Consider the following 26,756-nt stretch of genomic DNA (forward strand, 5'->3'; position numbering starts at 1 on the left):
GAAACAGTCAGTGTTGGTAAGTAATACTTTATGTTCACTATTCTTTCAAAGGTTAATGCTTGCAGGGAAATATGTATTTATTTATGGGTATGGAAGCTATAAATGTGTAAGTATTCAATGTTCTACATGAAAAGCTCCTTTAGTTTCTTGAACTTTTTGTTGCAAAATTTACATAAATTTTTCCTCCCTCCTCTTTAACTTATTTTAACCGCCCATACTACTAAACAAGGAGAGCAATAGTAGTAATTCAAGTAAATGACAAACCAAGACACCCCAATCATTCATTACAAAGATAAGGAATACTCATTGAGAGATCTCAATGAAAAGTTTCACTCTTTGGAAAAGGAATTGAACCAAACAAAGAGTTTGATTCTTTGTCTTGATGGTACTGAGAATGAGTTTGGACCAAAACCATTCACAAACGTCCTCAAATTGTTTGGAATGTTAGAAAAGGATAGTGATACTCAATTATGCTATTACCAACCAGGTATTGGAACTGGGTTTCAAGCAGAATCTGATGATTTACGTCAGTCTAACTTTATTAGTTCTAAGATTACTCACATTACCAATCAGATTGATTCTATGATTGCATTCACTGTTGAAAAACATGTTATTGCCGCATATGAGTTCATTTCCAGATTCTACAGTAATGGTGATAAGATATACCTCTTTGGATTCAGGTTTGTATTACACGATACATATATGCTTTCTGTATAGTATCAACTAACAATATATTTAGCCGTGGAAGCTTTATAGCCAGAATTGTTGCTGGAATGATTGAAAAAGTTGGCTTGGTAAACAAGGGCCTTGAAGATATGATTCCTATGGCGTGGACTATATATGCCAATTGGGAAAATGCTGGACAACCATTAGATGGAAACATGTCAGCTAAATTTGCCCAAGAATTCAAGAAAACCTTTTCTAGAAATGATATTAGAATCCACTTCATGGGCTTATGGGATTCGGTCAATTCAGTGGGGACTTTAAGGGATCAGCTGTTTCCTTATACTACTAGAAGTTCCAATGTAGATCACATAAGACACGCAGTAAGCATTGATGAAAGAAGATCCAGAATGAAACAACAATTGTTTAATTCCAACGATTCCGATTCCGATTCCAGTTGTAGTACTTGCGAAACAACAAGCACTTATAACCTGGATTCTTCCCTTAAGTCCATTAGTGATCTTATTTTGAGCTTGATCGGAAGAACCCGAACTCAACATAAAGTGAGAAGAGAACCACAACAAAAGAACGACTTAGTACAAGTTTTCTTTCCCGGAAATCATGGTAATATCGGCGGGGGATGGGAATCTAATGATGGCAATCAACTTTTGTCCAACGTTTCACTTAGATGGATGTTGGCACAAGCAATTAAATTCAAAGTTGTTTTCAAACTTGGAGCTATTGGTACTTTTGCAACAACCTTTCCTTCTTATTTGGGTTTGTTGTCATATCATCATGATGTTTTAGCACTCATGCAACACTATCCTGATCAGCTTCGCGCAACGGGAGTAGTTGGTAAATACCCCTATCTTCCAAAAGCACCTATTTGCCGATTTGACGGAAGAGGAAGCACTACCATGTTTGAATCATTATTCTGGTGGGCGTTAGAATTATTGCCCATAAGCTACAAGATTGAAGATCGGTATGGTGAACGTAAACGTGTCGTTTCCCCAAATTTAGGAGAATCCAGAATACTTCCTGAAGATTGTATTCTTCACTGGAGTGTCTTTTATAGACTTCATTACGTTTCAGATTATAATCCCACCAATCTTCCTCCCGATATTGGGGAAAAATTCTTTCAACTGTTACTGCAATTGAAGCTTTTCAATTTTAATACCATCAGGGATTATTCTGAAGGATTAACTATTGACAAAATCAAACAAGATTGGAGTTCACAAATTTGGAAAGTGATTCCAGACGAATTAAGTGCTATTCTTGAAGAAAATCCTCACTTATAATTGCTCTTTAATGAAATCTAGTTACTAAAGCTTTATATTTTTATTACGAATATACACAAACAAAACTCAAATATTAAAATCAAAAATAAACTGGTATGTATAATGCCATGTATACTCTTTTTTTATATGTATAATTATATGGGTAGAGGGATTCACATATCAATAAATATGAGAATTGGCAAAAATGTACAAAGGATGAAAAGTATGAATAAATCTCTCTCTGCTCTTTTGTTTTACAAAATGATCATGATATACAGGAATGGGAGTCAGAATGGGGCCCTGCTTAACCAACAATTAAGGTTTCTTCGTCAGCAAATTCATATTGTGGAACTTCCAAGTTTAATGGGGCTGGACCTTTTCTGATTCTACCGGAGATATCGTAATGGGAACCGTGACATGGACAGAACCAACCACCGAAATCACCAGATTCACCGATAGGAACACAACCCAAGTGGGTACAGATACCCAACATGACTAACCATTCTGGCTTCTTAACACGATCAGAATCATTTTGAGGGTCTCTCAAAGAGGAAATATCAACCTTGTTAGCTTCTTCGATTTCATCAGCAGTTCTGTGTCTAATGAAAACTGGCTTACCTTGCCATTTGATAATGACGTTCTTACCTTCTGGAATAGCGCCCAACTTAACTTCAACCTTGGCCATAGCTAAGACATCAGCAGAGGCAGCCATGGAAGAAAGGAAAGTTTCAACAGTGGACTTGGCACCTGCGGCAGATAATAAACCCATAGAACCAACCATGAAGTAAGCAAAGTTTCTGCTACTATCTTGGCTCTTGTTGTTCAAGTATGAACTGTAGTCTGGGTGTTGGTAGTTGGTTAAAGTGGAAGTGGTAGAAGATAAAGTTCTTAAAGAGTCTAAATTCAGACGTTAGTAAGTGATTCTCCATGATTTATATTTTATGTTTGTCTAAATGTATATCCAGCCCATGGTACTTTCAATTTCATTTTATATCTAGTTTAATTGGTGTATTCTGCCAAGGGACTGCAGGATTTTCACATTGAGATTTAATACCATTCAATTGACCTGGATCTAGTATTCAAAACATAAGATTTCGAAAAATATGGCACAATTACTACATACTCTTCAATAATGAACCATTCTTCAAGGATCTGAAAGCAAGAGATGACATTTTGGTTGGGTTCTTTATGCTATAACTGTTGATACTTGTACAGTGGATATTGAGTTAAAGATTGAATTTTTTTTCTATTTGGAAAATCCAATAGTTAACAAAACATCAGTGACTGTATGCAGGAGCAACCGCTTTATTATGGGCTATTTTTGTGTGGGTCGCATTCTGTTTGGGTAATTTTTTTTCCACCAATTTTATTGGCTGGATTTTCAAGGGGTTACCCGGTTTTGCAACCATCCACACAATGTGTACTTGATGGAGGAGGGGGGGGGAGGTCAGAAAAGGTGAGAACTAAGAAGTTTTATCTTAATGGTTCGCCAAGGATTTGATTAATTTGTTTGTATCTTTGACATATGATTTGTGTTTTAATTTGATCAAGGATTTGTCTGTTGTTAAAATGTCTAAGTAGTTTACCTAACTCAAATCTTCATTTTTAAAAGTTGTTGTAAGTCGGATTTATACTATCATCAGTCAACTAATCATTGTCATCAAATAACTTTCCAATAAATGTTCTATGTGAACATCAAACCAAGTAACAGCTATCCCAACCAAATGTGGCAGACCAATATCTTGAACTTCTAAAATTCCAATTTCAGTATCATGTTGAGCAGCATTATGTAAGCATCTGGTGTTAATTTGACTAGCAACCGATTCTACTAGGAAAAGGTAGAACTAGCACCATCCATAATAATAGCAATTATTTTACTAGGCTCGGAGCTTTGACTGGTCTTATGTCTTTGTAGTTTATTAAGACTTAAAGATCTAAAGTTTGGTGCTCTGAACTTTTGTTGGCATTGTTTCTTCTTTGTGGAACAATGATTCGTATAGTAGTCAGCAAAAAATTAAGCAAAGATGTTCAGGATCAATATATCGAAGCGATATGTACTAGTTTCACTTGTAGCATGAACAGAATAACCAAAGTGTAAATAAGATATGAGATTTCAGCACTAATTTTTCATTCACCTGTCAACTAAACCACAATGATGTAGGCTGTATGGGGTGTCACAGCATTCTTCTTGTTGTAGTTTGATCTTAACGGAGGTATTTCGATTATGCCACATGCTTTTGAATGAGAAATTCTATCTTTCTGAACTTTCTTGTTGACAAAATATATGATTTTGAGATAATTATCTGCAATGCTTATAGTTACTTCTGTTAGTTGAATATCTTTTGTCCATAACTAGTCATCCTTTCAGTAACCACTTGAAGTAAATTTGGGATGATCCCTCATTTAAGAAATTAAATATTATTGGGTTAATTAATCTACACAATATATTATACATGTGACTATTTCCATTAAGTTTCCCAACATCAATTATATTATTGAAGTATCTTAAAGTTTGATAGCAATTGTAGCAACATTGTAATCATTAAGAGTTTAATAAAAACCAACACCTTAGGTGAATCTAACCAATATGTAGATCAATAATGATAGTAAACAAGAATGAAACAAATAAGATGTAAATAAATCTAGTTAGAAATAGAGCCAGACTCTAGGCATGGAGTCAATGATATAAATTGTCAATGAAGATTATTTGCAATCTTTTTGCATCAATTCTTTGAATTAAAATACTGTATACGAACTATGTTTTGGCATATTTACAGCTTTTCTCCCATTGAAAGACTCATTTCGGAACAAATTGCTAAAACAAACATACCAATCTAGGATCTGATTAAAGAGAGCTTCTACTGATTAGTTATATATTGGACATTCCATTGTCCTGCGTACGTTCTTCGTCTTTCCTATCCTTTTATTTGCACAAACCAAAAAAAAAAAAAATTATTTATAACAGATCAAAAAAGTTTGGTTGCCATATACAACTACAAGGATTGACATGACATGTATAGCGAAATCCAGGTTCAAGACCAATTGCCGAATTGGTTTGTCCTATCTGAGTTAGCAAGTGCCGATGCTATAACCCATTCAATATTATTTAACCATGGTACCCTGAAATGCATTGCCTTAGTACGTAAACATACCATTGATATCTATAGATATGATAACGCCCTTGGATTACTTGACAAAGCCGCCACTACTTCAAAACCTACAAGTTCCAAAGTCATTTCAATTGCCAGATTTCATTCACTCCAATTTGAACATGATTCCATTGTTTATTTAACTGAAAGTTTAGAGGTGTATTTCCTTTTCATTGAAGGTGATTTTAGGTTGTTTCACTCTCCAAAAGTACCTATATTTTCTCATGGTTATCAACTATCCCAAAACTGCACACCTGCTGTCTTGCCTCAAAGGACTTATAACCCCAATTACCTTTTAATACATATATTTGAAGGGGCGCTTTTTCGATTGAGTGTGAAGGAACTACGCGCTTCCTTAGGTACAAATAAAGGCAAAGAGACAGTGCCACCAACACCAACTATTATCGGAGGCACGTACTTATCTATATTACAAGTTGTACCGTTAATTGAACCCCGTGAAACGTTTGCAGCCGTATGTCGTGAGAATTATAATTATACCTTATGCTTTTTTGAAATTAGACGCAAGGGAGAGATAAATGTTACTCAAAATTTCGGCCAACTTGAGCAATTACCGAGTATATTGATACCAATGTCTCAAGGTGGTGTTTTGGCTGCGGTGACTGGAGGAATTTTTTATTTCTATCCCCAGGGAATGGAGGTAAAAGCACCACAATTCTACCCACGAGGAGTGAATGTAGCAGAACCGCAAGATAAAACCATTTTTATAAACCAAGAGCAGAATTACCTTGTGAAATCGTTACTTGATGGAGATGCTTGTAGTGAGAAATTCGTATCGTTTACAAGAATTGACCAAACGAGTAAATTATTGGTTTCTCAAACCGGCAATGCCTACAAATTGACTTTCTGTGTTGGAACTAAAAAAAGTAAGACAACAGTTTATCTCAAAGAGTTTAAGCTAGAGCCGATGGGATATTTAACTATTCCTAACCCAATTGGGTTGGATCAAATTATAGGCAACAAATTTTTCCAATCATCTCAGTTCTCCCAATCGGTATTATTTGAGATTTCTTCCAAAGATTTTAGAATAACGTCAGTTGTTGATTCTAATCCTCCTGTTTTAGATTTAGAACCTGCTTTGGATCAAGTTGGTAATTTAGAGTTATTTGTCAGCCATGGTGGAGTTGGTCATGCTGAGTTGAGAAAGTATAGATGGAGTTCGTACTTCATTAAATCTTCTCTTACTAAGAGCTATCCTGAGCATCAATTTTCTTCCATAAAACTCATTGATCGGAAAGCACTTATTTACACTATAGATAAGGGGCATTTAACACTTGATTTGAAGACCCTCGAAGAAGCCAAAACCAAGAATAGAATCCCTAAACACCAGAAGTATCTTGATTTTTATATTTCGCAGGATTTTGAATGTTTTGTTTCTCCAGATTCAATAATAATGGAAGACAAACCTATCAAAATTGAATCGAGTATCAATGAAATAATGGGCATAGAAGAAAAAATTATTAAAACTAGACCGATTGTAAAAGCACTGATTGCTGGAAAGTCGAGCATAGTTGTTGTTATAACTGACGATATGGTTGGTCATATCTATCGTGGAAACAAAAAAGTCTTTGAATTTAAGTGTGTATTTGATAATCAAGAGGTGGAAATTGACGTTTTAGATCTGTATTACAATGAAATGGTGATGATTTACAGTTGGAGTGGGGGATATAGGGTGTATAAGAGTGCAGGTACAACGTTTACGTTGATCGTGGATAAACCAGGAACAAATGAGGTTTTCTCATCGGCTTTACTTTGGATTGACGGTGGCATGTTTACTGTTATTCAACTGATGCATGATGGATCTATACAGCAAGATGTATTTGATAGTAGTGGCCAATTAAAGAATCTGTATATATTTCATCCGAGGATGAATTCACCACCGTATACCATTACGAAAGAAGAGAATAAAGCAATACTCTTCAACCGCCAAGAGATTCTTGTGGTAAACATACCTTGTAAGCTGGGGCTTTTGAATTATAGTTCGTTTCCATCCAATCGACCCATCATTGATGCCAAAGCATTAGTGGATAATCAGGTTATTGTTGCTTTTGAAAATGGTGATATTTCTATTCTCCTATTCAAAGAGAGATCAATTACTACTCAACCAAATGATTATCCTAAGAATTGTTGTAAGTGCGTTGATATTCCGAACAGCAAATACTTGGTTGGCCTATGTCGTGATGGCCAAGTTTTGTTAATGGATAAATATAAGTTTACGACTGTTCTGAAATACCCGCTAATTACACCATCCGATGCAATAAAAGATGTATGCTACTTTCCAACTGAAGAAGGCGGTCATTTTTTAGCTTTGATAGAAAGCAAAACCCAGGTTCATATTTTCAAGATCATAAATGATCAGATCTCATTATTAAAGAAGATTGAATTAGAGAATATTCCCACCACCGAGCTCTGTTATATCAATCTATTTGAGAAATCACCATCACGTTTCATAAGTGCTGGAAACAATCAAGCTTTTGGATTTCACATGGATCCATATACACCCGAAGAGAAATATTTGCATTTCATATGCGCTGGGAGGAATCAAGTTTTTGGATTCCATGTTGATCCACATACATTTGAAGCAAAATTTTTGCCAGAGGATGCGAATCTTAAAGTTCCCCATGCTCTTGTTGCAAACACAGAAATGGGCCTGAAATGTTATGTAGGTGATATCTTAGATGGAGTATTGGAAGTGAAGAGAGGGTTTAGCGAGATATCTCTTGAGAAAGTTCAGCTGGAATTTAATCATCATTATTTATCAACCATGGATTCTGTCAGATTGGACCAAGTCGAGTACTTAGTTAGTGGTGATGCGTTGGGAAATATTTCCATTTTAATGTCAAATTCTAGAATTTCTAATAAAGTAGTAGCTGCATTTAATATTGGCGATTCCATCAGCGTTATCAAGGCTATACCAGGCAACAAACAAAATCTCGTTTTAAAGATGATAGTTATTGGAACTAGTCTGGGAGGATTATACTTATTGAGTAGTTTGAACAATCTAAGTGGGATTAAAGAGGAAGATTTAAAACGCTGTCAAAATAATATGCAAACAGTAGCTTATGCAGATTCCGTGCCAACACTAGACTGGAAATATATATCTGAACATATCGACAATAGAAGGTCTGGTTTACATTCCATGCTACTTGATGCCAGACTTATTAACAACTATTTAGAATGGACAGAAGATACGGATCGCCCTATTTACAAGAAGGCTCACTTAAACACCACCCCCTCAGTCAAAACCAATGATATTTGTGGTTTCTTGGAGTTGATACTTCTGGAAAGTAGTAGATTGTAAAGTATTCATAAATATAAATAATTGTTGCATCCATTTTTTTTTTTTTAAATTTGCGCGCGCAAAAGACAATGCGCATCTCAACAAGCTTCTTGTAGGAACAACTACAATTGCTCTCCACAATGAGACCTCACTGGTAGATATAATGTTTATCTTAGCAGAATTAGTTCCTCCAACTGCAATCTTGCATTCATTACTGATATCACATGTTTATGGTAAGCTAATTGTTACAACCAATATAGAATGGATCATAGTACACAAATTCATAAACAATCAGCTAGTAGAGAATCAACGAATTAGATTGCAACGGAAGGTATTAGCAATCTGTAAATGCAAATTAAATCCCTTCAACAATGATGTTATGGTATACATAGATGAGAATTATTCCATTTGGATGTTACACTTTGATGATGAACTTGTAACAAGTCGAATGCAAATAGGTCAGATATCTGATACTGGGAGACATTTATCATCTGAATGCCCTCCTGCTATCATACCACAAAAGTATGATAATCCTGAATATATTGTCTTTTATTTATTTGACGAAGTGTTTACTATTTTCACTTTCAACAAAGATTATGACAGGGCTGAGATGGTCGCAGAGAAGCAAGATACCAAGAGAAAGAGAAAAACCAATCCAGGTCTTTGGACTCCATGGAATAGTAAATTGGGGAATATCATAGTACAAAAGATCATATCTTTAAGTAATCCCGATGCCTCAATCGCAGTTTTATATCGAGATACGAATTCCATATGTTCTATGAGATACATTCAATTAAACGACAGTTCATCTACCATAATTAAACAATTCTCGGAGTTTGAGCAGGTACCATCCTTAATTATCCCCATAGAACAAGGTGGCCATTTAGCAATTGACGCCAATGTTTACTATTTTCCACCACCAAACAAAAGAGTCACTCTTTCCACAACTGTGGATTCAAATGTTATGGTAAGTGATAAGATGAACTACTTAATATTCTCAATAGGAGCACCCGAGAAGTTTGTATCATTTGATGTAATAGATAAAAAAAGAACCCTAATATCAGCAGAAACTGGTGTTTGTTTTATGCTTTTTCTAGACATACAGCCTTCTCTGCTGTTCCTAATAGTCAATGATATGAAGTTGATACAATTGGGCAAAATCACTAACGGGCCATCAAATGGATTGCACCATATTGGAAATAACATGTTCTTTGCTTCTAGTCGTACTTCAAAATCTGTTGTGTTCCTGATATCGTCGGACATGCCGTACTTGAAGACAGTTTCAACTGTGGAAATTAACTCTCCAGTAATAGATATGTTCACTAGTACGAGAAACGGACATGTTGAGATATATACGTGTCAAGGAGGTAATTATGGAAGTGAATTAAGAAAGTACAAACAAATAGGTTATTTTCTTGAACATATTCACACCAAACAATTGGATTTTAGGGTTCTAGCTACAACTATATTTGGCAACCATATCGTGATCAATGGAAAGGAAGAACAAGCTATGCTAGAAAAGCTTACCTTCACCAAAAATTCTGTTGAAAAACCGCCAGAATTTATTGACTGTTATACAAATGGTGATTCTCAATGGTTAATTACAAAGGACAATATAACAAGAAACGGAACCAACATCTACAAAGGCTCATTCACATTTGGGAAAACAGTTAAAGGTACTACAGCCATCATTACACAAGATAATCAATTACATATTTTACAAGAGGAATATCCCGTGATTGTTATTCCACTCGACAAGGGGCCAATAATTGGTCTTGATTTGGTCGTGAAATCGCCTTCCGAGGTTATTATAATGGTTTCAAGCAGCGTCAGCTGTAAAATATGGCACATCAGTGGAATAAAACAACAAGCTATATTTGAAGAGAAACTAGACTCCAATAGGATATTTTGTTCTGCAGTACTAGTTCAAGAAGACGGCTTTGTTTCGGTCATAATACTGCTTGAAAATAATGCAGTACATATCCAATTTTCCTTGTCAAATCCCCACGAAGTAAGTAGACATTCATTTCACACCAACATCAAACCATTCTCAATAGCAAAATACGAAAGTAACGTTCTTTTGTTTAATTTTGATGGGATATTCACATTAAAGAGAGACCCTATTATAAAACAGTATTTTTCTAGTTTTCATCAAATGAGAGGGATTGTTGATGTCAAATTTATACTGGAAAACCGGATTGTTGTTTCCTTTCCAGATAAAATATCTTTATTTGAATACAACATTAGACCATCAATAGGTTCACTAACTTTCCAGAGTTTAGAATTTGAGCAAATGTGTTTCAAATGTATAGATATTCCAGACACCCATTATTGTATAGTTCTCACGCGAGATGCCGATGAAACTACAATGATTTTATTGATTGATAAAGAGAGTTTACAAATTCTTGATAAATATGAAGCTGAGTCTGAAATTAAACATGCTGTGTTTTTACCACTAGAAGATAGCACTGAATATCAGTGGCTTATAACATTGTTTGATTCATCAAAACATTTTGGAATTTTCCGTATTAAAGATAAAAAAATAGGGTTAGTTCAAGAATTGGCCATAAGCAATTACAATTTTGATGAATTACTTTTTGACTCTATTGAATTGATGGACAAAAAAGAGTTAACATATATCTTGTACGGACAAATTTGTTTAGTTGTTCAAGTTGAGCTAGATACAAGTGATCCCTTCCAGATAAAATGGGAAGTAATACCTAGGTCTGTTTACAATGTTCCAGCATATGCAATTAGCACAGTTACTGCTGATAATATGATGTTAGTGGGAGATGTAGTTAAGGGAATTTTTAAATGCGATATTGAAGATCCACGGAAAACTTTTGTTAAGGTTGGTATAGAGCATCAATATTTGACAAGTATGGATATTGTCGCTTTCAATAAGTTGAGGTATTTGGTTTCTGGAGATTCCTTGGGTAATATTGCCGTTGTAAATTTGTTAAACGAGGTAATTGTATGCCAATTTAATCTCAATGATCAGATAAATATGATAAAGCTGGTTAAGGAAGAACACCCCAAGCTTGCCATTATTGCAACTGTTCTGGGTGGACTTTATTTATTAAGTGAATCAGATAGTAAGATTTTTGAAAGTTCTGGAAAGAAGATAATGAAAAATCTTGAACAATTTGGAACTTCCGTTACCCATTGGAAGGTATTAGACAAGGACATCGAAGAATTGGATGATGAATTTGCACCGTTCGATGAGAGGGTATCGACAGAGTTTTTAGGAAAATTAAGTTGTATGGAGAATAACCAGAAAGTAGAGACTTTTACATCAACATACAAACAATCTTATAGACATAAGCAGTTATTGCAAGACATTCACCACCAATGTCATTCGCTATAATTAAATAGTTGCGTTTAATGCTGACAAAAAAAAAAAAAAAATAAAAAACCAAAGTAGATTTTGGACCCTCTCGCACGACCTTTTTCAGCTGTTGTTATTTTTTTCAATCTTCTCTTCTTTTGAATGTTTACAACCAACCGCAAAGTAATAGAGTAAACAATACAATCATGGGTGAACTTGGATTAACCAACTTTCAAGACATTGAAATGTTAGAAATCCCAGAAGATGAAGACATTTCCGTTTCTTCTGATACCGAAGGAATTTCTGGTTCCAATACACCCGATGAATCAAATTTAACCACCATGTTTAAATCAAACAAGGAATATATCGAACTCTCACAATGGTTAAAGACGGATGAGGAATTACAGTTCCAATTTGATTCCAATCAATATGATCACAGTCTTAAACCTACCAGTGAGTTTGAATTTGCATTTATAGAGTATACCAAGTCATTATACAAACTTGTGGATAAATTGACGAAAGATGTCGCCGAGCAAGAAAAGGAAGAAGAAGAAGAAGAGCCAATTGGCGTGATCACTGCTGAAAGAAGCATTTACAAGCTAGTCAATCTGCCCGGATTGAAAATTGATGAAGCATTTCAAGAAATTGTTGAACAGTTAAAACAGTTGATTCAAGTTACCGGAGAAAGTAGACTGGAGGAAGCATCCAAGTTACAGCATTTTCTATTCATATTACAATGTTTAGGAGCAAACTACTTCTATTTTGACATTAAGAGAAAGCCTGAATTGGTTTTAGAATGGGTCAACACATTTCACCCTAAGCCAGATCTAGAACTAACTGAAACAATCATGATCTCCAATCCTGAACCATACTCCCATCCCCAATTCTGGAACGTATATATGGCACAATTAATAACCAGAGGGTTATTCACACAAGCTACACAAGCTATTGAACACAGTCAATATGATCAATTGGAAGAATCATGCCCGGAATTATATTCAATTATTTCCGATTTAGATACCTTATTAGCAGATTATTCTTCATTTGCCCTCAAGGGACAATTCCCACAGTGGAAGTTATTAGCTTGTGAATTCAGAGATTCATTAGCCAATGTCAAGATTGATGATGCCAAATATGGTATTATCTTGACGCAAATTTATGACTTAGCCAGCATAATTTCAGGTCTTCCCAAGACTATTTCCCAATACTGTGATACCTGGTATGAAGTATATCTTGCTCTCGCATTGTACAAGGTCAGAGATGACGATGATTTATTCCCTGAGTATTTCCAACAAGCTATAAACGAGAAAGTGCCTCCACAATACACAAACTCTTCATTGGAAGATATTAGTGATGGTTGTTACCTTGATATTCTTGAACGAAATTTCCTCAAGATGCTAAAGACAATGCACGAATTAGAACCAACTACTACTGCATATATCGCTCAACTTTTAGAATTAAAGGGCCTTCTCCAAGGCTATTACAATATTCCACAGACTATTCGTTTGACTAACAAGACTATATCTGAATATTTCTTGGTCAGACATGCCTACGAACTGTTGAATATCCATGACTTGGTTCCTGTTGGACTTGGAATTTTACTAAACAATTCAATTTGTCGTAGTTCATATTCACACAATAGAGATGTGATTGGTGACTTCTTGCCAGAATATCAATGTCGAACCAATGATGATTTGGAATGGGCATTGACTATATGTGCTCAATTAAATTTGATAACTGCAGCAAAACGATTATATTACAATTATGGGTTAAAATCATTAGACGAAGGATATATTTATGAATCATTAAACAATTTTGTTCATTGCTATGATTCAACCGGTGGTGAAATTCATCAAGAAGCAATGGAAAAGGTTCATTTCATTATATGGGATTTGATCTTCCTTGATTCAATAACTAACAATAGACCATTCCAGGATGAACTAATAAATAATTTGGTTACCAAATCAGTAGCTACCACTGTCGATATGCATCCTGTCATTCGCCAATGTCTTGCTCCTTATGCTGTATTGAAAGCTTTCTTTGATAGCTTGGAGGATGACCTGATTAAGTTCAGTGTCAAGTTGTCTAAATTGTTACATTTATTACGTTTCAATTACATGCCAAAGAAGTTCATGCCATTGTTATTAAGTCAATTCTTGCCATTTTTGACAAGACCAAGCTCGGAATTTTTGTTACCTGACTTAGTAGTAATGGTTGAAGTTATCGATAATTTTGAAAATGAAACTAACGAAGAGGAGTTGAAAGATGCTGCTGATTTATACGTGTACTGTATAAATCACTTTGAAGAGGAGAGCACTCTGTATGATTGGAGAAGGATCGTGAAAGATGTACCTTCTGACGTCAGCAGTCTTACCAAAACATTAAGAAACCAAATTGCAGCTAGAATTGCAAAAGTTTATGTACAGTAAGTGTATAATGTATAATTGTAATATTGATTTATACAAATGGGATAACGTCTATGACTTCCCCATAAAGGAACAAAGCAAATATATATAAAAATGCGGAAACTGTGATTTTTAGTTAACTTAACAAGTAACATCTTGAGAAGCTCTAGAGTTCAATAATAAGGCAACAATCAAACCATATAACCCTAAAACTTCAGCGAAAATCAAAATCAAAATCATACCAACGAATAATCTTGGTTGTTGTGCAGTACCTCTAACACCGGCATCACCAACAATACCAATGGCAAAACCAGCAGCTAAACCGGATAAACCAACGGATAAACCAGCACCTAATTGAATGAAACCGGTGTATAAAGCTTGTTTTTGAGCCAAGGAGTCGGAAACCAAGACGGAAACGACTAAACCATAAATGGCAATAATACCAGCCATAACAACTGGAACAACATTCTTAACTAATAAATCTGGTCTGGTGACACAGGTGGCACAAATACCAACACCGGATTTAGCAGTACCGTAAGCAGCACCAAAACAGGTGAAGACAATGGCAGATGCACAACCGATAGAACCAAAGAATGGAGCATAAACTGGACTATAGAGGAGGGGGATGTTAGTAATGACTGGAAAGTGAACATGACAATTGATACAAGGGTTGAGGCCCACGTTTAGACTGCATAATACGATGTAGATGCTCACAATCAATTGAATTGCAAATCAATTAGATCCTATAACGTCTGATATCCAAATGAATACGAAATTGAGATTTACTCAGTGCTATATTAAAGCGGGTTTTTTTTCTTATCTGGTTGACGTTGGTAGGTCTGCGATGTATGCGTGTTAAAACTTGGTGGTGTGCTATCAATTATAACCGCACATCAATCCTAACTATCCATCAATTGAGCTTGCAGTTGTATCATAAGACAATGCCATATACATACCATAAATCAGACATCTTTAGTTATTATATGTTATTGAATTAAACTTGATGGTTATATAAGAAAATCTCAACTGAAACTGTCAATGTTTCTCGTTCAATGGGTGAGTTTTTTTTGGTGAGCATTTGGTGGCTGCTCCCTTTTCCTTAACCGTGAGAGAGGTATGAATTTTACCTACACAGTAGTAAATATCCGCACTAACAATAGCTGACTTTACCAACCCGAAAAAAAAATTTAGCTCATCTTGTCTGTCTTGATACCTCTTCTCTTCTCTTCATTACAACTTACTGGCGAGCTAACACAGCAAGGAACCGCAATCCAATTATACAAAGTAAACTCATAATGTCCGCTCCAAACCCAAAGGCTTTCCCATTAGCTGATTCTGCATTAACCCAACAAATCTTGGATGTTGTTCAACAATCTCAAAACTTGAGACAATTGAAGAAGGGTGCCAACGAAGCCACCAAGACTTTAAACAGAGGTATTTCTGAGTTCATTATCATGGCTGCTGACACTGAACCAATTGAAATTTTGTTGCACTTGCCATTATTGTGTGAAGATAAGAACGTTCCATACGTCTTCGTTCCAAGTAAGGCTGCTTTAGGTAGAGCTTGTGGTGTTTCTAGACCAGTCATTGCTGCTTCTGTTACTTCTAACGATGCTTCTGCTATCAAGAACCAAATCTACGCCATCAAGGACAAGATTGAAACATTATTGATCTAAGCAGTTGGGGCCATCCACTGTATTACATTTTGTATAAATAATAAATAAAAAACATACTATATATATATATATATATATTGCTTGTAAGTGTTTAAAGATCTGTAATTCTACTTAAATATTGTACATATCTCTTCTGGTTTCTGTCTGACTTGTGTGTAGCTCAAATCACTGTAATGGTATAAGTTTAAACTTCGCGATGAGTGCGATGCCTGATTTACATGGTGCCAAATTTTTTTGTTGTAAATAAACACTAAGATTTTTACAACCAAATTTTTACAACCAGGATTCAGGGCACCACAACCACACATCTTAAGACCCACCACAGTTGAAAGACATGTCTGAGATACTATCAGCTGAGAAGGCAACAAAGTTCTTACGATCCAAAGAGAGTGTTGTTCAAATAATTGAAACAGCCAACAAGATCTTGGACGGCAAGCTAGACATATACTTACCTCAAAAAGAAATATTCATTCTTACTTTGTTAGTAGATAGATTGAATGATCGTTCTCAATTTAACAATTGGAAGTATGAACCTTGTGTTTGGGAGTTATTGACTAAAGTATGGTACAGATGTAAAGAACAAAGGAATCAACTCATTCAAAAATTTCGTATTATTGAAGCTGTCTGTAATATTCTTGACAAGGGAAATGAAAAAGCTATCCAGTCTGCATTAGCTGGTCTTGAGTTGATCTATCGCGAGGCATATGTTGAAATTGACGAGAACTCGACTTATATGTTATTAAAAAGCTTTGTGCAAGCTGCACCTGAGAAGTCTAGTGAACTACTTTTGAACTGGAATGACCTCATTAGAGACATTTACAATCGTATATCATTAAAATCAACTCGTGAAATTTCCAAAAAGACTTATTCTAAATTCTTCCAAGATTGTGTTCCTTCGATTTTGTCATATTTAACAACCCCAAATGCATCCGATATTTTTCAAGATATTCTCAAACAAGAAATGTTCAATGAGGACCTTATTGAATATTTAAATTCAAACATAGAGATATTATTAAAGAAGGATACGGATATTCCTTCTATTGCATTACTTTACAAACTAGTGGTTGAACAATTAGCATCAAAACATATGGATATTTGCCAACAAATTTACACAATTATAACCTCAAATAAAAAGTATAGCACCCTTTCAGAATCATTGTTGTCAGAATTGGCAAGTTCTCAAAAAACATTAACTCACGAATTTGCTTTATCGGTATATGGCAATGAAGTGGACGGCAAAATGTTCAGAGATATTAATTGGAATATGGTTAAATATTTGTTTACACTAGATAATGACCTTGCTGTGGAAAAGTCTTCATTTGTGCTTGAAGGTTATTCTTCTAAGATGAATATTGAAATATTTGAAGTCGGTAAAGCTATTGTGACTGCTTATGTGAATAACAGAGAATTGATCGAATTCATAACTGTGGTTTGGCCGCAAGCTATTGAATCTGACAAGGTTTGGAAATCAAACGAGTTTGTTAATTTTGTTTCAACAACCATTAGTACATTCACCAGCAAACAACTTCTTTACGTTATTGAACAGGGTTTTAAGTTAGACAAACAATATCAAGAATCTGTATTTACAGCTTTAACCACAGGTTTAATTACCTGCACTTTTCAAATGATAGAATCGGTGAAAGAAAAGTTCATTGAAAACTCACAATTCTTTAATTCATCTGATTTCTGGCATGTTAGATTCAATTTACTTTGTTTGTATGGAAAGGAGTACAAGGTGTCTAATAAAATCATGAAAACAGTTAATGAAAAGTATTACTTCTTTACTTTATTTAGATTTTTGGAGTTGGGTGTTGTTCAGGCTATTGGTGAAGACGACCAAAAGGCATTTTTGAAGTTTTTAAAGAGTAATTCTGATTTGGCAACCACAGTACTCAAGAGATGGCTTGTGATTTTGAATAACTTCTTTGACCAGCAATTTCTTGTCAAGCTTCTTGAATTGTTATTCACAAAGGTGAAGGTATCTGAATTAAATCAAACATTTTTTGAACAAAGGAAATTAACATCAGCTTTGTTTAAGTTGATCATGAAGGATTTACAAGGAAATATGAGCTATTTAGATTCTATTCCAATTCACTGTATATCAAGAACCACAAAGAAGGATCTTATGAATCAATTGTTTCATTTATACATAAAGCGAAATGAAAGCACACTTGACTTTATCAAGTACTTACTTTCACAACCATCATATCAATCTGAACTTGAACTTAAGTTCGAGAATCTTATAAAATTGGTTGAATCTAGATCAACTACTTCATTTGCAATTGCTCGTATAATTTGGTCAAACCATATTCAACAAATTAAGGATAATGAAGATTATGTTATTAATGCTATTAAGTTGATGACTAAATATTTGAAGAAAGCCAAAACTGCGATTTCTGGAGAATCTGAACTATGTTTAATAATTCTTTCCGCCAAAGTTCCTGAAGAACTCGAATCCCAATTTAATAACTTTAAACAAGTGTTCATTGAAACCTGTCTTTCAAACTTGGATAAACTGGATGATGAAGCGACTGTCAACTGGAACCTACGTGCATTAATCACAGTCTCTGATGAAGTGGACTACTCCAAAATCTTCCCCAAATTACAGAAAGTCGCAGCTGACGTTAAAACAAATGAAATGAAATCTATCCTTTTCAAGTTAATTTGTCATACTATTTCAATTGATTTGAACCATGCAATCTATGTGTTAAGTTTATTTACTGCTTTACATTCTGAGGGAGTTGGTAATCTTGATATGGAATTGTTCTTCAATAGATTGTCCAGTGACAAAGAAGTGTATTCGGAAGTATTGGACTACTTTGTCAATTCGCTTGATGAGGTGAATGAAAGCTATGTAATTATTGCTTGTCATTTCTTTTCTAACATAGACAAAGAGAATTATTCAAGTGTATCAATTGCCAAGTGTATGACATTGTTCATTCAAGCTATAAAACAGAAGAATAATTCTATCCCTTTGGTTTTGGAAACTTTGAGAACTGCACTTGTTGACCATGCTTGGATTTTCAACCAATACTTACTTGAAAAGACATTAGTCATAATTGCATACTTGGCACATTCAGCTACTGGTCCTGACATCTACATATTGACTACCCAAGTTACTTCACATATCTTACTTTACCATAGATTTAAATTATCCACCAGACATCATATACTCCTTCACATAGCCACCGAATTACTTCGACCATTCTGTCAAGACTCGCCAATTGCAAGTAGTAGAGATGCTGCTGCTTCGTATTCCAGATTGTTAGGTAATCTTTGTGAACCTACTCAAAGAGCAACCGTGGCTGACTCTACAAAGTTAACCACCACTGCCAACTTATTTAAGCGTGCACTTAGAAAACACTTACCAGTATTGATGGTAAACTACATCTACTTCAACTTGAAATTCCATTTCACAAAACAAGTCAATGATGAGTTAGTAACTGGTATCTACAGTATCTTTGACGTTCTTTCACAATCTGAATTAACTTTGGTCAATGCATCATTGGACAATCCGGGTAAATCATTTTACAAAACATTGTACAATGACTATAAGGAATACGGAAAATGGAAAGATCAATAAGTGTGTTGCTTGTATATACAAAGTCTATAAATATCGCCCTGCATCATTATATAACAATTTCCCTAAATTTTTCCTTGCCGAAAGACCAAGGTGGGTCATGAATTCCCATATTGTAGCATTGAAAGTTTCTATTCTATGCTGTTCTCTTGCGTCCTTTTGATCCTGTCCGTGAACAGTGTACTCATATCTAAGTATATCTTTTCGTGTGATAATTCCCACTAATAAATCATCCTTCTCAACAAGGATATATTTTGGCCCGAGTTTAACGAAAATGTCGACTACTGATTCCAACGAGGTGGATATGGTTATGGATATTGGAGATTTATGCACCACAGGACTGAAATCGATTCTATCTACTCCAGGAGCATCCCAACTGCACAACATACTTTCATCAACTCCATCATAATTATTCAAAATATATTCAATTTCGTATCGAGACACATATCCAAATATTTTTGGATTATTTCCAGAATGAATGATTGGAAATCCATCATAACTGGTATTTTCCAAAATATGTTTCAATTGAGATAATGGTATTGGCTCAGCCGTACTGAATGCAACTATAACGGGAGACATTGCTGCTTCTACGGTTGTACCAAATGAGAACTCTTCCTTGGCATCAATTAAGGGTAACCCATTGACATTGATCATCTGATCGGCAATCCCACCTTTACCCCATTTATCATTGACACTTTTGGTAATTGCAACTACAATCATTGTAGGTACGATATATCTTAATGCTCCAGTTAATTCAAACATGATGATAACCACAGTTACGGTCAAATCAGTGATCCCGCTCAATCCAGCGGCGGCACCCAAAAATGCGTAAGTCCCTGGGATAATACATCTTCCACCATCAGCACAAGTTGAGAAATAAAACGAATCCTTGTGCTTTTGATAGATCATATCGACAATTATACCTAATGCACGGCCAAATGTTGCTCCCACAGCCATTGAAGGAACGAAAATACCAGCAGGTACTCGACATCCATACGTTATAATAACTAGTCCCATACGAGCAATGGTGGCGAATAAAAGTGTAAGCAATAAGGAAGTCTTGTTTGATTTGGGATCACATAATGGATGATGGAAAGTTTCTTCGCATTCATGGAATAAAACTTGCATTGATTCTGTCATTTCCAAAAGAAGAAATTCATTGAAGTACGCAAAACTAGCTGTGAGTAATGCAAGGGTGAATACTTCACGTACGGCAAAATTTCCTAGATATTTCTTTCTGAATGCTGCCATTTGAATATTGAATCTCGACACAATAATCCCATAGAATCCACCAAATGTCCCAAGAATGATATATACTGGAATTTCAAAATAATGCCAATTGGTATCATAAGTGACTTCAAACAAGACTAATTGACCTGTTCTAAATGGATTAATCATAGCTAAAGTGGTAACTGCAATCATGGCACAGAAGTATGATTTAACAATGGTGGTTAATTGAAACATCGAAGTCATTTCTTCAATCGAGAATAATACACCACCCATGGGAGAACCAAACGCCACTGCAACCCCGGCTGCGGAAGTTGCAGTCAAGAATTCTCTCCCCTTTGATGCAGATTTCTTGTACTTTTGAATCAGTTTGGCAATGGAGTTACCAACACACACGGCATAATGTACACTAGGCCCCTCTTTACCTAAACTTAATCCTGATCCAATAGCTAAGGGCAATCCTAAACTTTTAATGATGAGCGTTTTCCAACCCAAAAAGCCATCCATTACAAATCCCGAAATAATACATTTAATTTCCGAGATCCCTGATCCTGCTGCTGTAGGAGCATAAAATTTGACTAGTGTGGCAGAAGTCAATGCAAACAATATCGATAACAATAAAAATACAACGTAATTCATAAACTCATAATCACTCCATTTAACCCAATCGGTACATTTATCTTCGTCTTGACCCCAACAACAGAATGCTCGACTTAGGTAGAAATTCCCTTGACAATGTCCAGTTTTGATGTTTGCTAAGAAAGAGGTTATCACATTAATTGCACTGGCAATAATACCAATTGTGACCCCCATGATCCCTAAAACAAGCCAATTAAGAATCTGGGCAAACACTCTATCTTTCAAACTGTTGGATCTGTTTGTGATATGTTTATTCTTGGCTATTCGTTGTTTTTGTTCGTCCAATTCATCTTCAACCCAATCAATGGTACGAAATTGATGGAACCGCTGAACTTGACGGACGTTTTCTTGATTCAACCATTCTCCTGTTATACGTGATCTTACGTTACCTCCAGTTTCGGATGACAACTGTGACTCCTGACTGAGTTGTTGGTATGTTGTCATAATTGACTAAAGAATAAAAAGTGTTGCCAAAACGTGGCAGTATTTATATTTTTTTTTTTTTTGCTCACTAGGGTGGTAGTTCCCCTTTAGATCTGATAAGAAAGTTAATGTGTTGCAAATTAAATTAACTATTTACAATATTTAACCATGTTGTTACGTAAGTCTTGTACTAAACCGTCAAAATTATCATATGGACAATCATCAAAAGAATTATCACAATAGCTCAATACAAAGTTCATTCCACCAATAGGTGTACTAACAACACTCAACATAAATTCAGCTGCAAATGGTGCCAAATCTTGAGAGAAAATCATATTAGTGATCTTCCATTCGGTTGTTTTCGTAGGATATACTGGTAAGTTGATGAATCCTAGATTGGAAATCTTGATTGCATCAGCTTTTGGTTTGTTTAGTTGCAGAGTAAAGAACTCAATGTTGTCAGATTTCAAATCTGCTATATCCTTAAATGGCTTCATTTGGTTCAAAGCTCGTGTGTTCTTGGTACCAGAGATGATATTTGCGTTGATGGAACGAGCTAAATCCCATGAAAACTCGGTTATTGGTGGATGGTTGTTACTGAACCCCATGTGGGCTGGTGTTCCTAAAATCTTGTAGTTTTTATCAGCCAAGATTTTGTTGTATGGAGCTGTTGCTTCCCCAAGATCACGATAATGACGACGTAAAGTCATGGCTACTTTATGTGTGGTATACTCGGTATCTCCGTAAATTGGTTGTAAGGTGAGCGCTTCAATCACTTGAATGTATGAAGTAATAGAAACACCTTCCTGTTTACATCGAGCAAGTATATGCTTGGTTTCTGTTGGTGTAAAGTTGATTAATTTAAATGCTAAGGTGTAGTCCACTGATGCATTAGATCTTCCCTTCCATTTCTTTAAACCAGGTGGTGTTACCTTATCGTGGAAATTCGGATCACCGTAACTATAGTCCAAATCAATATCTTCGAGAAATATATCAACTGGTGGAGGTAAGGAATGATTTAAATATTTTAAATCATTTTTGTACTCAAAAAGTACAGTATCAAAAGTGACATCAGCAGGAACTGAGCCATAAAGTGAATCATATTGCTCGCCAGCTTCTTGACAATAAGCTAGATTTTCAAGTAGTATTTCATGAATATAGTTCCCAACCAACCCATCAGCAATTGTGTGTTCAAAAACGGCACATAAGTCAAAATCACCCACGAGTATTAACTTGAACAAGGGATCTTGACAGTACAATTTGAACCTAATTTCGTTGATCTCCTTCATGAATTGTTCATTAATGACCCCATTCTGCAAGTACTTCAGATCGGTAAACGACAAAATATTACCTAAGGTTAATCTCTTAAGCGGCTCATACACATACTCAACTGACCTATATTGTACATTGGTAATCAATAAATGATAATCAATGACGGTCTTTCTAATGGCTGCAAATAATAACCGTAAATCCAGTCTAAGGTTTTGGTTATAAGTTGCAGTTAATTGAAAATTACGGTACAATCCAGAAGCAGTTCGGGACCGAAAGAAATTCTCCGAAAAGCTTAAAGGACGGGTTACTAAAATGTCTTTGTTTGTCATTAATGAATAAGACAAGATGTTGTTACGAATATCAGGTGAATTTCACCTGCTTATATAGACCATGCCGATTCTGAGTCAGAAAAACTCAACGTTCTTCGGTAAGGCGTACCCGTCCAAAAGCCACATAGAGAACAATGGTGGAAAATATTCACAAAGGTGAAATTTAAAGATATATTTAGTTTAGAGTGCGTAACAACTTGACTCGGGCTTTGACTAAACATTGCAACATACCTCATGACTCAGTCTACCAAATCCATGAATCAAATCGATGTTGGGATTTTGCATTAAATCACATGGATCAAGAAAACACACAGACAACTTATCCATATGGTAGCATCACAAATAAATGTTGCCACCCCCAGAGAAAACAAAATGAGTGGGTCAGTACAAACAGGGCTATGTTTTTTTTAAATGATCCAACCGTTATCTAAAACTTTACGTAATATATTTACAACTGAACGTTCAAAATGGTGTTTATGAGTATGTGTCTTACTTGAATCTGGTATAAGCTATTTACTAACCGTACTTAGTTCCCCTTTCAGTCAAGATTGCCCTTACAGTGGGTGCTGTAGTTGGAGCATCGGTTGCGGTTATTCATAATAAAGAAGCCATTTTAGAAACTGCCGAACATTTATTTGAGCAAGGTGCTGAATTTTGTCGAAATAAGTTGAATGAAGCGAAACAGATGAATGAAATGCATTTTGCTGATGCTTATGAAGATTTTCTGTTTTCCAGAGATGAAGAAGATGAAAAGCATGAGACCAAGGGAAGAAGTACCGGTTCAAGATTAACCAATGAGAGCGATTATGATGAAATCTCCACTCCTGAAACTAGTGATTTTTCTGAGTTTTCTGAAATGTCTGAGTTTTCTGAAATAGAAGACGATGATCGTCTTGAAAATGATAGTTTGGATTAGGGTACTTGGCTTGGGTATTTTTTTGGTTTAGTTACGGTTTACAGATAGTATATATCATTATTATTCATTAAGAAAAACGTCTAAATTGTAGAATTCTAACTTATAACAGCAAGCACTATGACCAAAACTACAATGCAAAGAGCCACAAGCAAAATGCAGGACCATTTGCCCTTTTGTTTTTGGTATTCATGAGCTTTATGAAGTTCTCGTTCCGCTTGTTGGGTGTTTCCGTGTAACTGTAAAACATTATCTTCGATAGTGCTTAACTGTTCTCCTTGTTGTGATACTAACTGATGTAAATCTTTAAATATGGCGTTGACTTCTTGGATTCCTTCGCTTACCTGTTCAATTTCTCGGTTTCTTTCCTCAGTAAGTAGCAAATGATATTGAAGTTCTGTTTCCTCGATAAGTTCTTGCTCAAGCTGTTGTTGTTGCTGTTCTTGTCTGTCTGCTTGGATTAAAGGTGTTCTTTCGTCGGTTTTGTCCTGTAATACTTCTTCTCTCACCGGTGTAACTCTCCTCTTTTCATTATACAATCTAACTGATTTTCTAAATTGTGATTCTAATTCATTAAATTCGGTAACTAATCTTTCTTTGATTACAATTTGTCGATTGGTAACATATATGCTACTGCCAACTTCCTCATCGTCATCATGATGCTTGTGTTTATCTGTCAGGCTTTTATTGATAAGTTGAGACAAGTCCAGAATTAAACTCAGAATAGCTTTATTCATTTCGCCAATGGTTTCCACTGATGAATCTATATTAGCCCGTAACTGAGTGCAATCACGTTTACTCCCAATTTGTTTGCGTTGGTTATCAAATTGAGATACCAAATGACCAAACAGTTGTAACTGCTCGGATGTCTTTTCGATTATAACGTCTAATTCATTGGCTGCCGGATCTATACTTTCTTCTGTTGAACTTCTCTTCAGTAACGGCCTCTGAGATTCAAAGTCGAAATTAGCAAACGACATGTTGAATGGAGGGTTTGTGTGGATGGTAGGAAATAATTAGGTGATTAATTGTGTAGCGCTATCATTTGATTATTTTTTTTTTTTTTTTACTTGCTGTTCCCAATTAGGTGAGCTTTGTATACAGTACTGTAAATGGTGTTCTATCTAGAGTAGGCTGGGTCATAGATATATGGAATGATTAAGGAATATTAGTAAAAAGAGGCAGAATTAGAAAGTGTATCTATATTTGATATTTGGAATCTCTAATCGGTAGCATAAATGTTGAGATTTCTTATAGTTTCACTTTACAGGATTTTGCACCGATTTCGGTAAACCTTCTCTACATGAAAAACACAAATCACTAGACAAGAATAATATACAGTAACTACCTTTGAACCCTTCCTTAATTAACAGGAATATAGGTTTATTCTATGGAAGCTGCAAGTAGAAAGGCTTAAGCATGGAATCTCCAAGAAAAAGAGAAAAGACCATACACTTTAAGTGATTTTGGTATAAATTCAACCAAAAATTCTCGAAATGTAATCAATGTCAACACTCTACACCATCAAACCATGCAATTAACCAAGTTCTCAGCTTTGCTTGTCTTAGCTTACTGTACCGTCTCTTCAGGATCTCCAGTTGAAATCAATGCCATCTCCGCAACAAACACTGCTGAAATTAAAGCTCTTGTCTCGTCATTCGAGCAATTCAATTCAGAGTTTGCTCTTGTCAAACGAGATGGCCAATTAGATGTTCCATTGAATCAACTTGTCACCAGAGCAGATGTTCCTATTTTGCAATCAATTTTATCGGGTCTTAATAATTCCGGATTGGCCCTCATTGTTATTGATTATGTCTTGTTAAGACCAGAATTGTTGGATATCACTATTGATGCAACGATTTGGGTGATTGAGTCTGGATTGATTAATCTCACTGACTTGTTGATTGCTCTTGAACAATCGGGATTAATTATAGATGTCTTGATGTTGAGTTTGTCTGATCCAGACATTTTACCTGGGTTATTGAGAATTGGCCGTGAATTATTGAAGCAAAGTGGGATTGACATTTTTTCCAAGCGTGATGCGTTTGCAGAAGCTGTAAGCACCGAATCTCCTGAACAAGCGTTCGCTGAATTGAGTAAGCGTGAAAGTGAAGTGATGAATAGCTTATTTACTGCACTTCGTGAATCGGGATTGGCGCTTAGTGTCGTTCAACATTTGTTGACCACTCCAGAATTGGCTGCTCCAAATGCTCATTTCTTGTTACTGATTTTAAGATCAAATGCGCTTTCCTTGACTTCTTTGCTCAATGCTTTGAAGCAATCCAATTTGATTTGGAACTTGTTGCGTGATATTCTTGGTAATCCTGATGTTTTGAGTCAATTTGGCCAAATCATTGCTGATAGAATTGCCAAGGGTATTATTCCTAAAAATTTATTTGACGATGCTTGATTTTATATCTACACTATATATATATATACTTGAATGTTATGCTGTTACTACATTACTCTTCTCTATGGTTGGTGCAAAAATTCGCACCCAAATATTTTATTTTTTTTTTTTATTTTTGTACGCGTTTTTTTGAGTACACGCGTATGTTGCCAACACTCGTAGTCAAA

At 35.4% G+C, this 26,756-nt stretch overlaps 14 protein-coding genes across 14 annotated transcripts; 9 read left to right on the forward strand and 5 right to left on the reverse strand. All coding sequences in view use genetic code 12, as the record gives it.

Moving 5' to 3' along the window:
- Positions 1-255: 255 nt before the first annotated feature.
- On the forward strand, positions 256-717 carry SPAPADRAFT_140598 (uncharacterized protein; the record flags this gene model as incomplete). The annotated part of the gene is made up of 1 exon (XM_007376336.1): positions 256-717. One exon carries the CDS (start codon positions 256-258, stop codon positions 715-717), a length of 462 nt encoding a protein of 153 aa, XP_007376398.1.
- SPAPADRAFT_155049 (T6SS phospholipase effector Tle1-like catalytic domain-containing protein) lies at positions 656-2,837 on the forward strand (the record flags this gene model as incomplete). The annotated part of the gene is made up of 1 exon (XM_007376337.1): positions 656-2,837. One exon carries the CDS (start codon positions 774-776, stop codon positions 1,959-1,961), a length of 1,188 nt encoding a protein of 395 aa, XP_007376399.1.
- RIP1 (ubiquinol--cytochrome-c reductase catalytic subunit) lies at positions 1,295-3,163 on the reverse strand (the record flags this gene model as incomplete). Its single annotated transcript, XM_007376338.1, has 2 exons — positions 1,295-2,837; positions 3,064-3,163. The coding sequence occupies 2 exons, from the start codon at positions 3,110-3,112 to the stop codon at positions 2,245-2,247; spliced, it is 642 nt and encodes a 213-aa protein (XP_007376400.1).
- A 3,889-nt stretch (positions 3,164-7,052) lies between these two features.
- Positions 7,053-8,438, forward strand: SPAPADRAFT_62233 (uncharacterized protein; the record flags this gene model as incomplete). The annotated part of the gene is made up of 1 exon (XM_007376339.1): positions 7,053-8,438. A coding segment is annotated over one exon (790 nt), but the record flags the coding sequence as incomplete, so codon positions are not given.
- Positions 8,439-11,238: 2,800 nt separating this feature from the next.
- Positions 11,239-11,779, forward strand: SPAPADRAFT_62234 (uncharacterized protein; the record flags this gene model as incomplete). Its single annotated transcript, XM_007376340.1, has 1 exon — positions 11,239-11,779. The coding sequence occupies one exon, from the start codon at positions 11,269-11,271 to the stop codon at positions 11,752-11,754; it is 486 nt and encodes a 161-aa protein (XP_007376402.1).
- A 110-nt stretch (positions 11,780-11,889) lies between these two features.
- Positions 11,890-15,133, forward strand: NUP85 (Nup85p; the record flags this gene model as incomplete). The annotated part of the gene is made up of 2 exons (XM_007376341.1): positions 11,890-14,731; positions 15,079-15,133. The coding sequence occupies one exon, from the start codon at positions 11,922-11,924 to the stop codon at positions 14,142-14,144; it is 2,223 nt and encodes a 740-aa protein (XP_007376403.1).
- On the reverse strand, positions 12,473-15,171 carry CUP5 (H(+)-transporting V0 sector ATPase subunit c; the record flags this gene model as incomplete). The annotated part of the gene is made up of 2 exons (XM_007376342.1): positions 12,473-14,730; positions 15,077-15,171. 2 exons carry the CDS (start codon positions 15,088-15,090, stop codon positions 14,262-14,264), a joined length of 483 nt encoding a protein of 160 aa, XP_007376404.1.
- Positions 15,172-15,349: 178 nt separating this feature from the next.
- Positions 15,350-15,860, forward strand: SPAPADRAFT_62238 (RNA binding protein; the record flags this gene model as incomplete). The annotated part of the gene is made up of 1 exon (XM_007376343.1): positions 15,350-15,860. One exon carries the CDS (start codon positions 15,416-15,418, stop codon positions 15,794-15,796), a length of 381 nt encoding a protein of 126 aa, XP_007376405.1.
- A 203-nt stretch (positions 15,861-16,063) lies between these two features.
- SPAPADRAFT_155063 (uncharacterized protein) lies at positions 16,064-23,274 on the forward strand (the record flags this gene model as incomplete). The annotated part of the gene is made up of 1 exon (XM_007376344.1): positions 16,064-23,274. The coding sequence occupies one exon, from the start codon at positions 16,131-16,133 to the stop codon at positions 19,377-19,379; it is 3,249 nt and encodes a 1,082-aa protein (XP_007376406.1).
- Positions 18,202-21,125, reverse strand: SPAPADRAFT_62240 (uncharacterized protein; the record flags this gene model as incomplete). The annotated part of the gene is made up of 1 exon (XM_007376345.1): positions 18,202-21,125. One exon carries the CDS (start codon positions 21,108-21,110, stop codon positions 19,404-19,406), a length of 1,707 nt encoding a protein of 568 aa, XP_007376407.1.
- ATF1 (Atf1p) lies at positions 21,815-23,266 on the reverse strand (the record flags this gene model as incomplete). The annotated part of the gene is made up of 1 exon (XM_007376346.1): positions 21,815-23,266. One exon carries the CDS (start codon positions 23,264-23,266, stop codon positions 21,815-21,817), a length of 1,452 nt encoding a protein of 483 aa, XP_007376408.1.
- A 211-nt stretch (positions 23,275-23,485) lies between the features above and the next one.
- Positions 23,486-24,251, forward strand: SPAPADRAFT_62242 (uncharacterized protein; the record flags this gene model as incomplete). The annotated part of the gene is made up of 2 exons (XM_007376347.1): positions 23,486-23,746; positions 23,797-24,251. The coding sequence occupies 2 exons, from the start codon at positions 23,734-23,736 to the stop codon at positions 24,180-24,182; spliced, it is 399 nt and encodes a 132-aa protein (XP_007376409.1).
- Positions 24,252-24,277: 26 nt separating this feature from the next.
- On the reverse strand, positions 24,278-25,159 carry VAM3 (SNAP receptor; the record flags this gene model as incomplete). Its single annotated transcript, XM_007376348.1, has 1 exon — positions 24,278-25,159. The coding sequence occupies one exon, from the start codon at positions 25,157-25,159 to the stop codon at positions 24,278-24,280; it is 882 nt and encodes a 293-aa protein (XP_007376410.1).
- Positions 25,160-25,710: 551 nt separating this feature from the next.
- On the forward strand, positions 25,711-26,589 carry SPAPADRAFT_155078 (uncharacterized protein; the record flags this gene model as incomplete). Its single annotated transcript, XM_007376349.1, has 1 exon — positions 25,711-26,589. The coding sequence occupies one exon, from the start codon at positions 25,711-25,713 to the stop codon at positions 26,587-26,589; it is 879 nt and encodes a 292-aa protein (XP_007376411.1).
- Between the last annotated feature and the right edge of the window lie 167 nt (positions 26,590-26,756).

Source organism: Spathaspora passalidarum (genome assembly GCF_000223485.1).
Source record: "Spathaspora passalidarum NRRL Y-27907 unplaced genomic scaffold SPAPAscaffold_5, whole genome shotgun sequence".
Classification (NCBI taxonomy): domain Eukaryota; kingdom Fungi; phylum Ascomycota; class Pichiomycetes; order Serinales; family Debaryomycetaceae; genus Spathaspora; species Spathaspora passalidarum.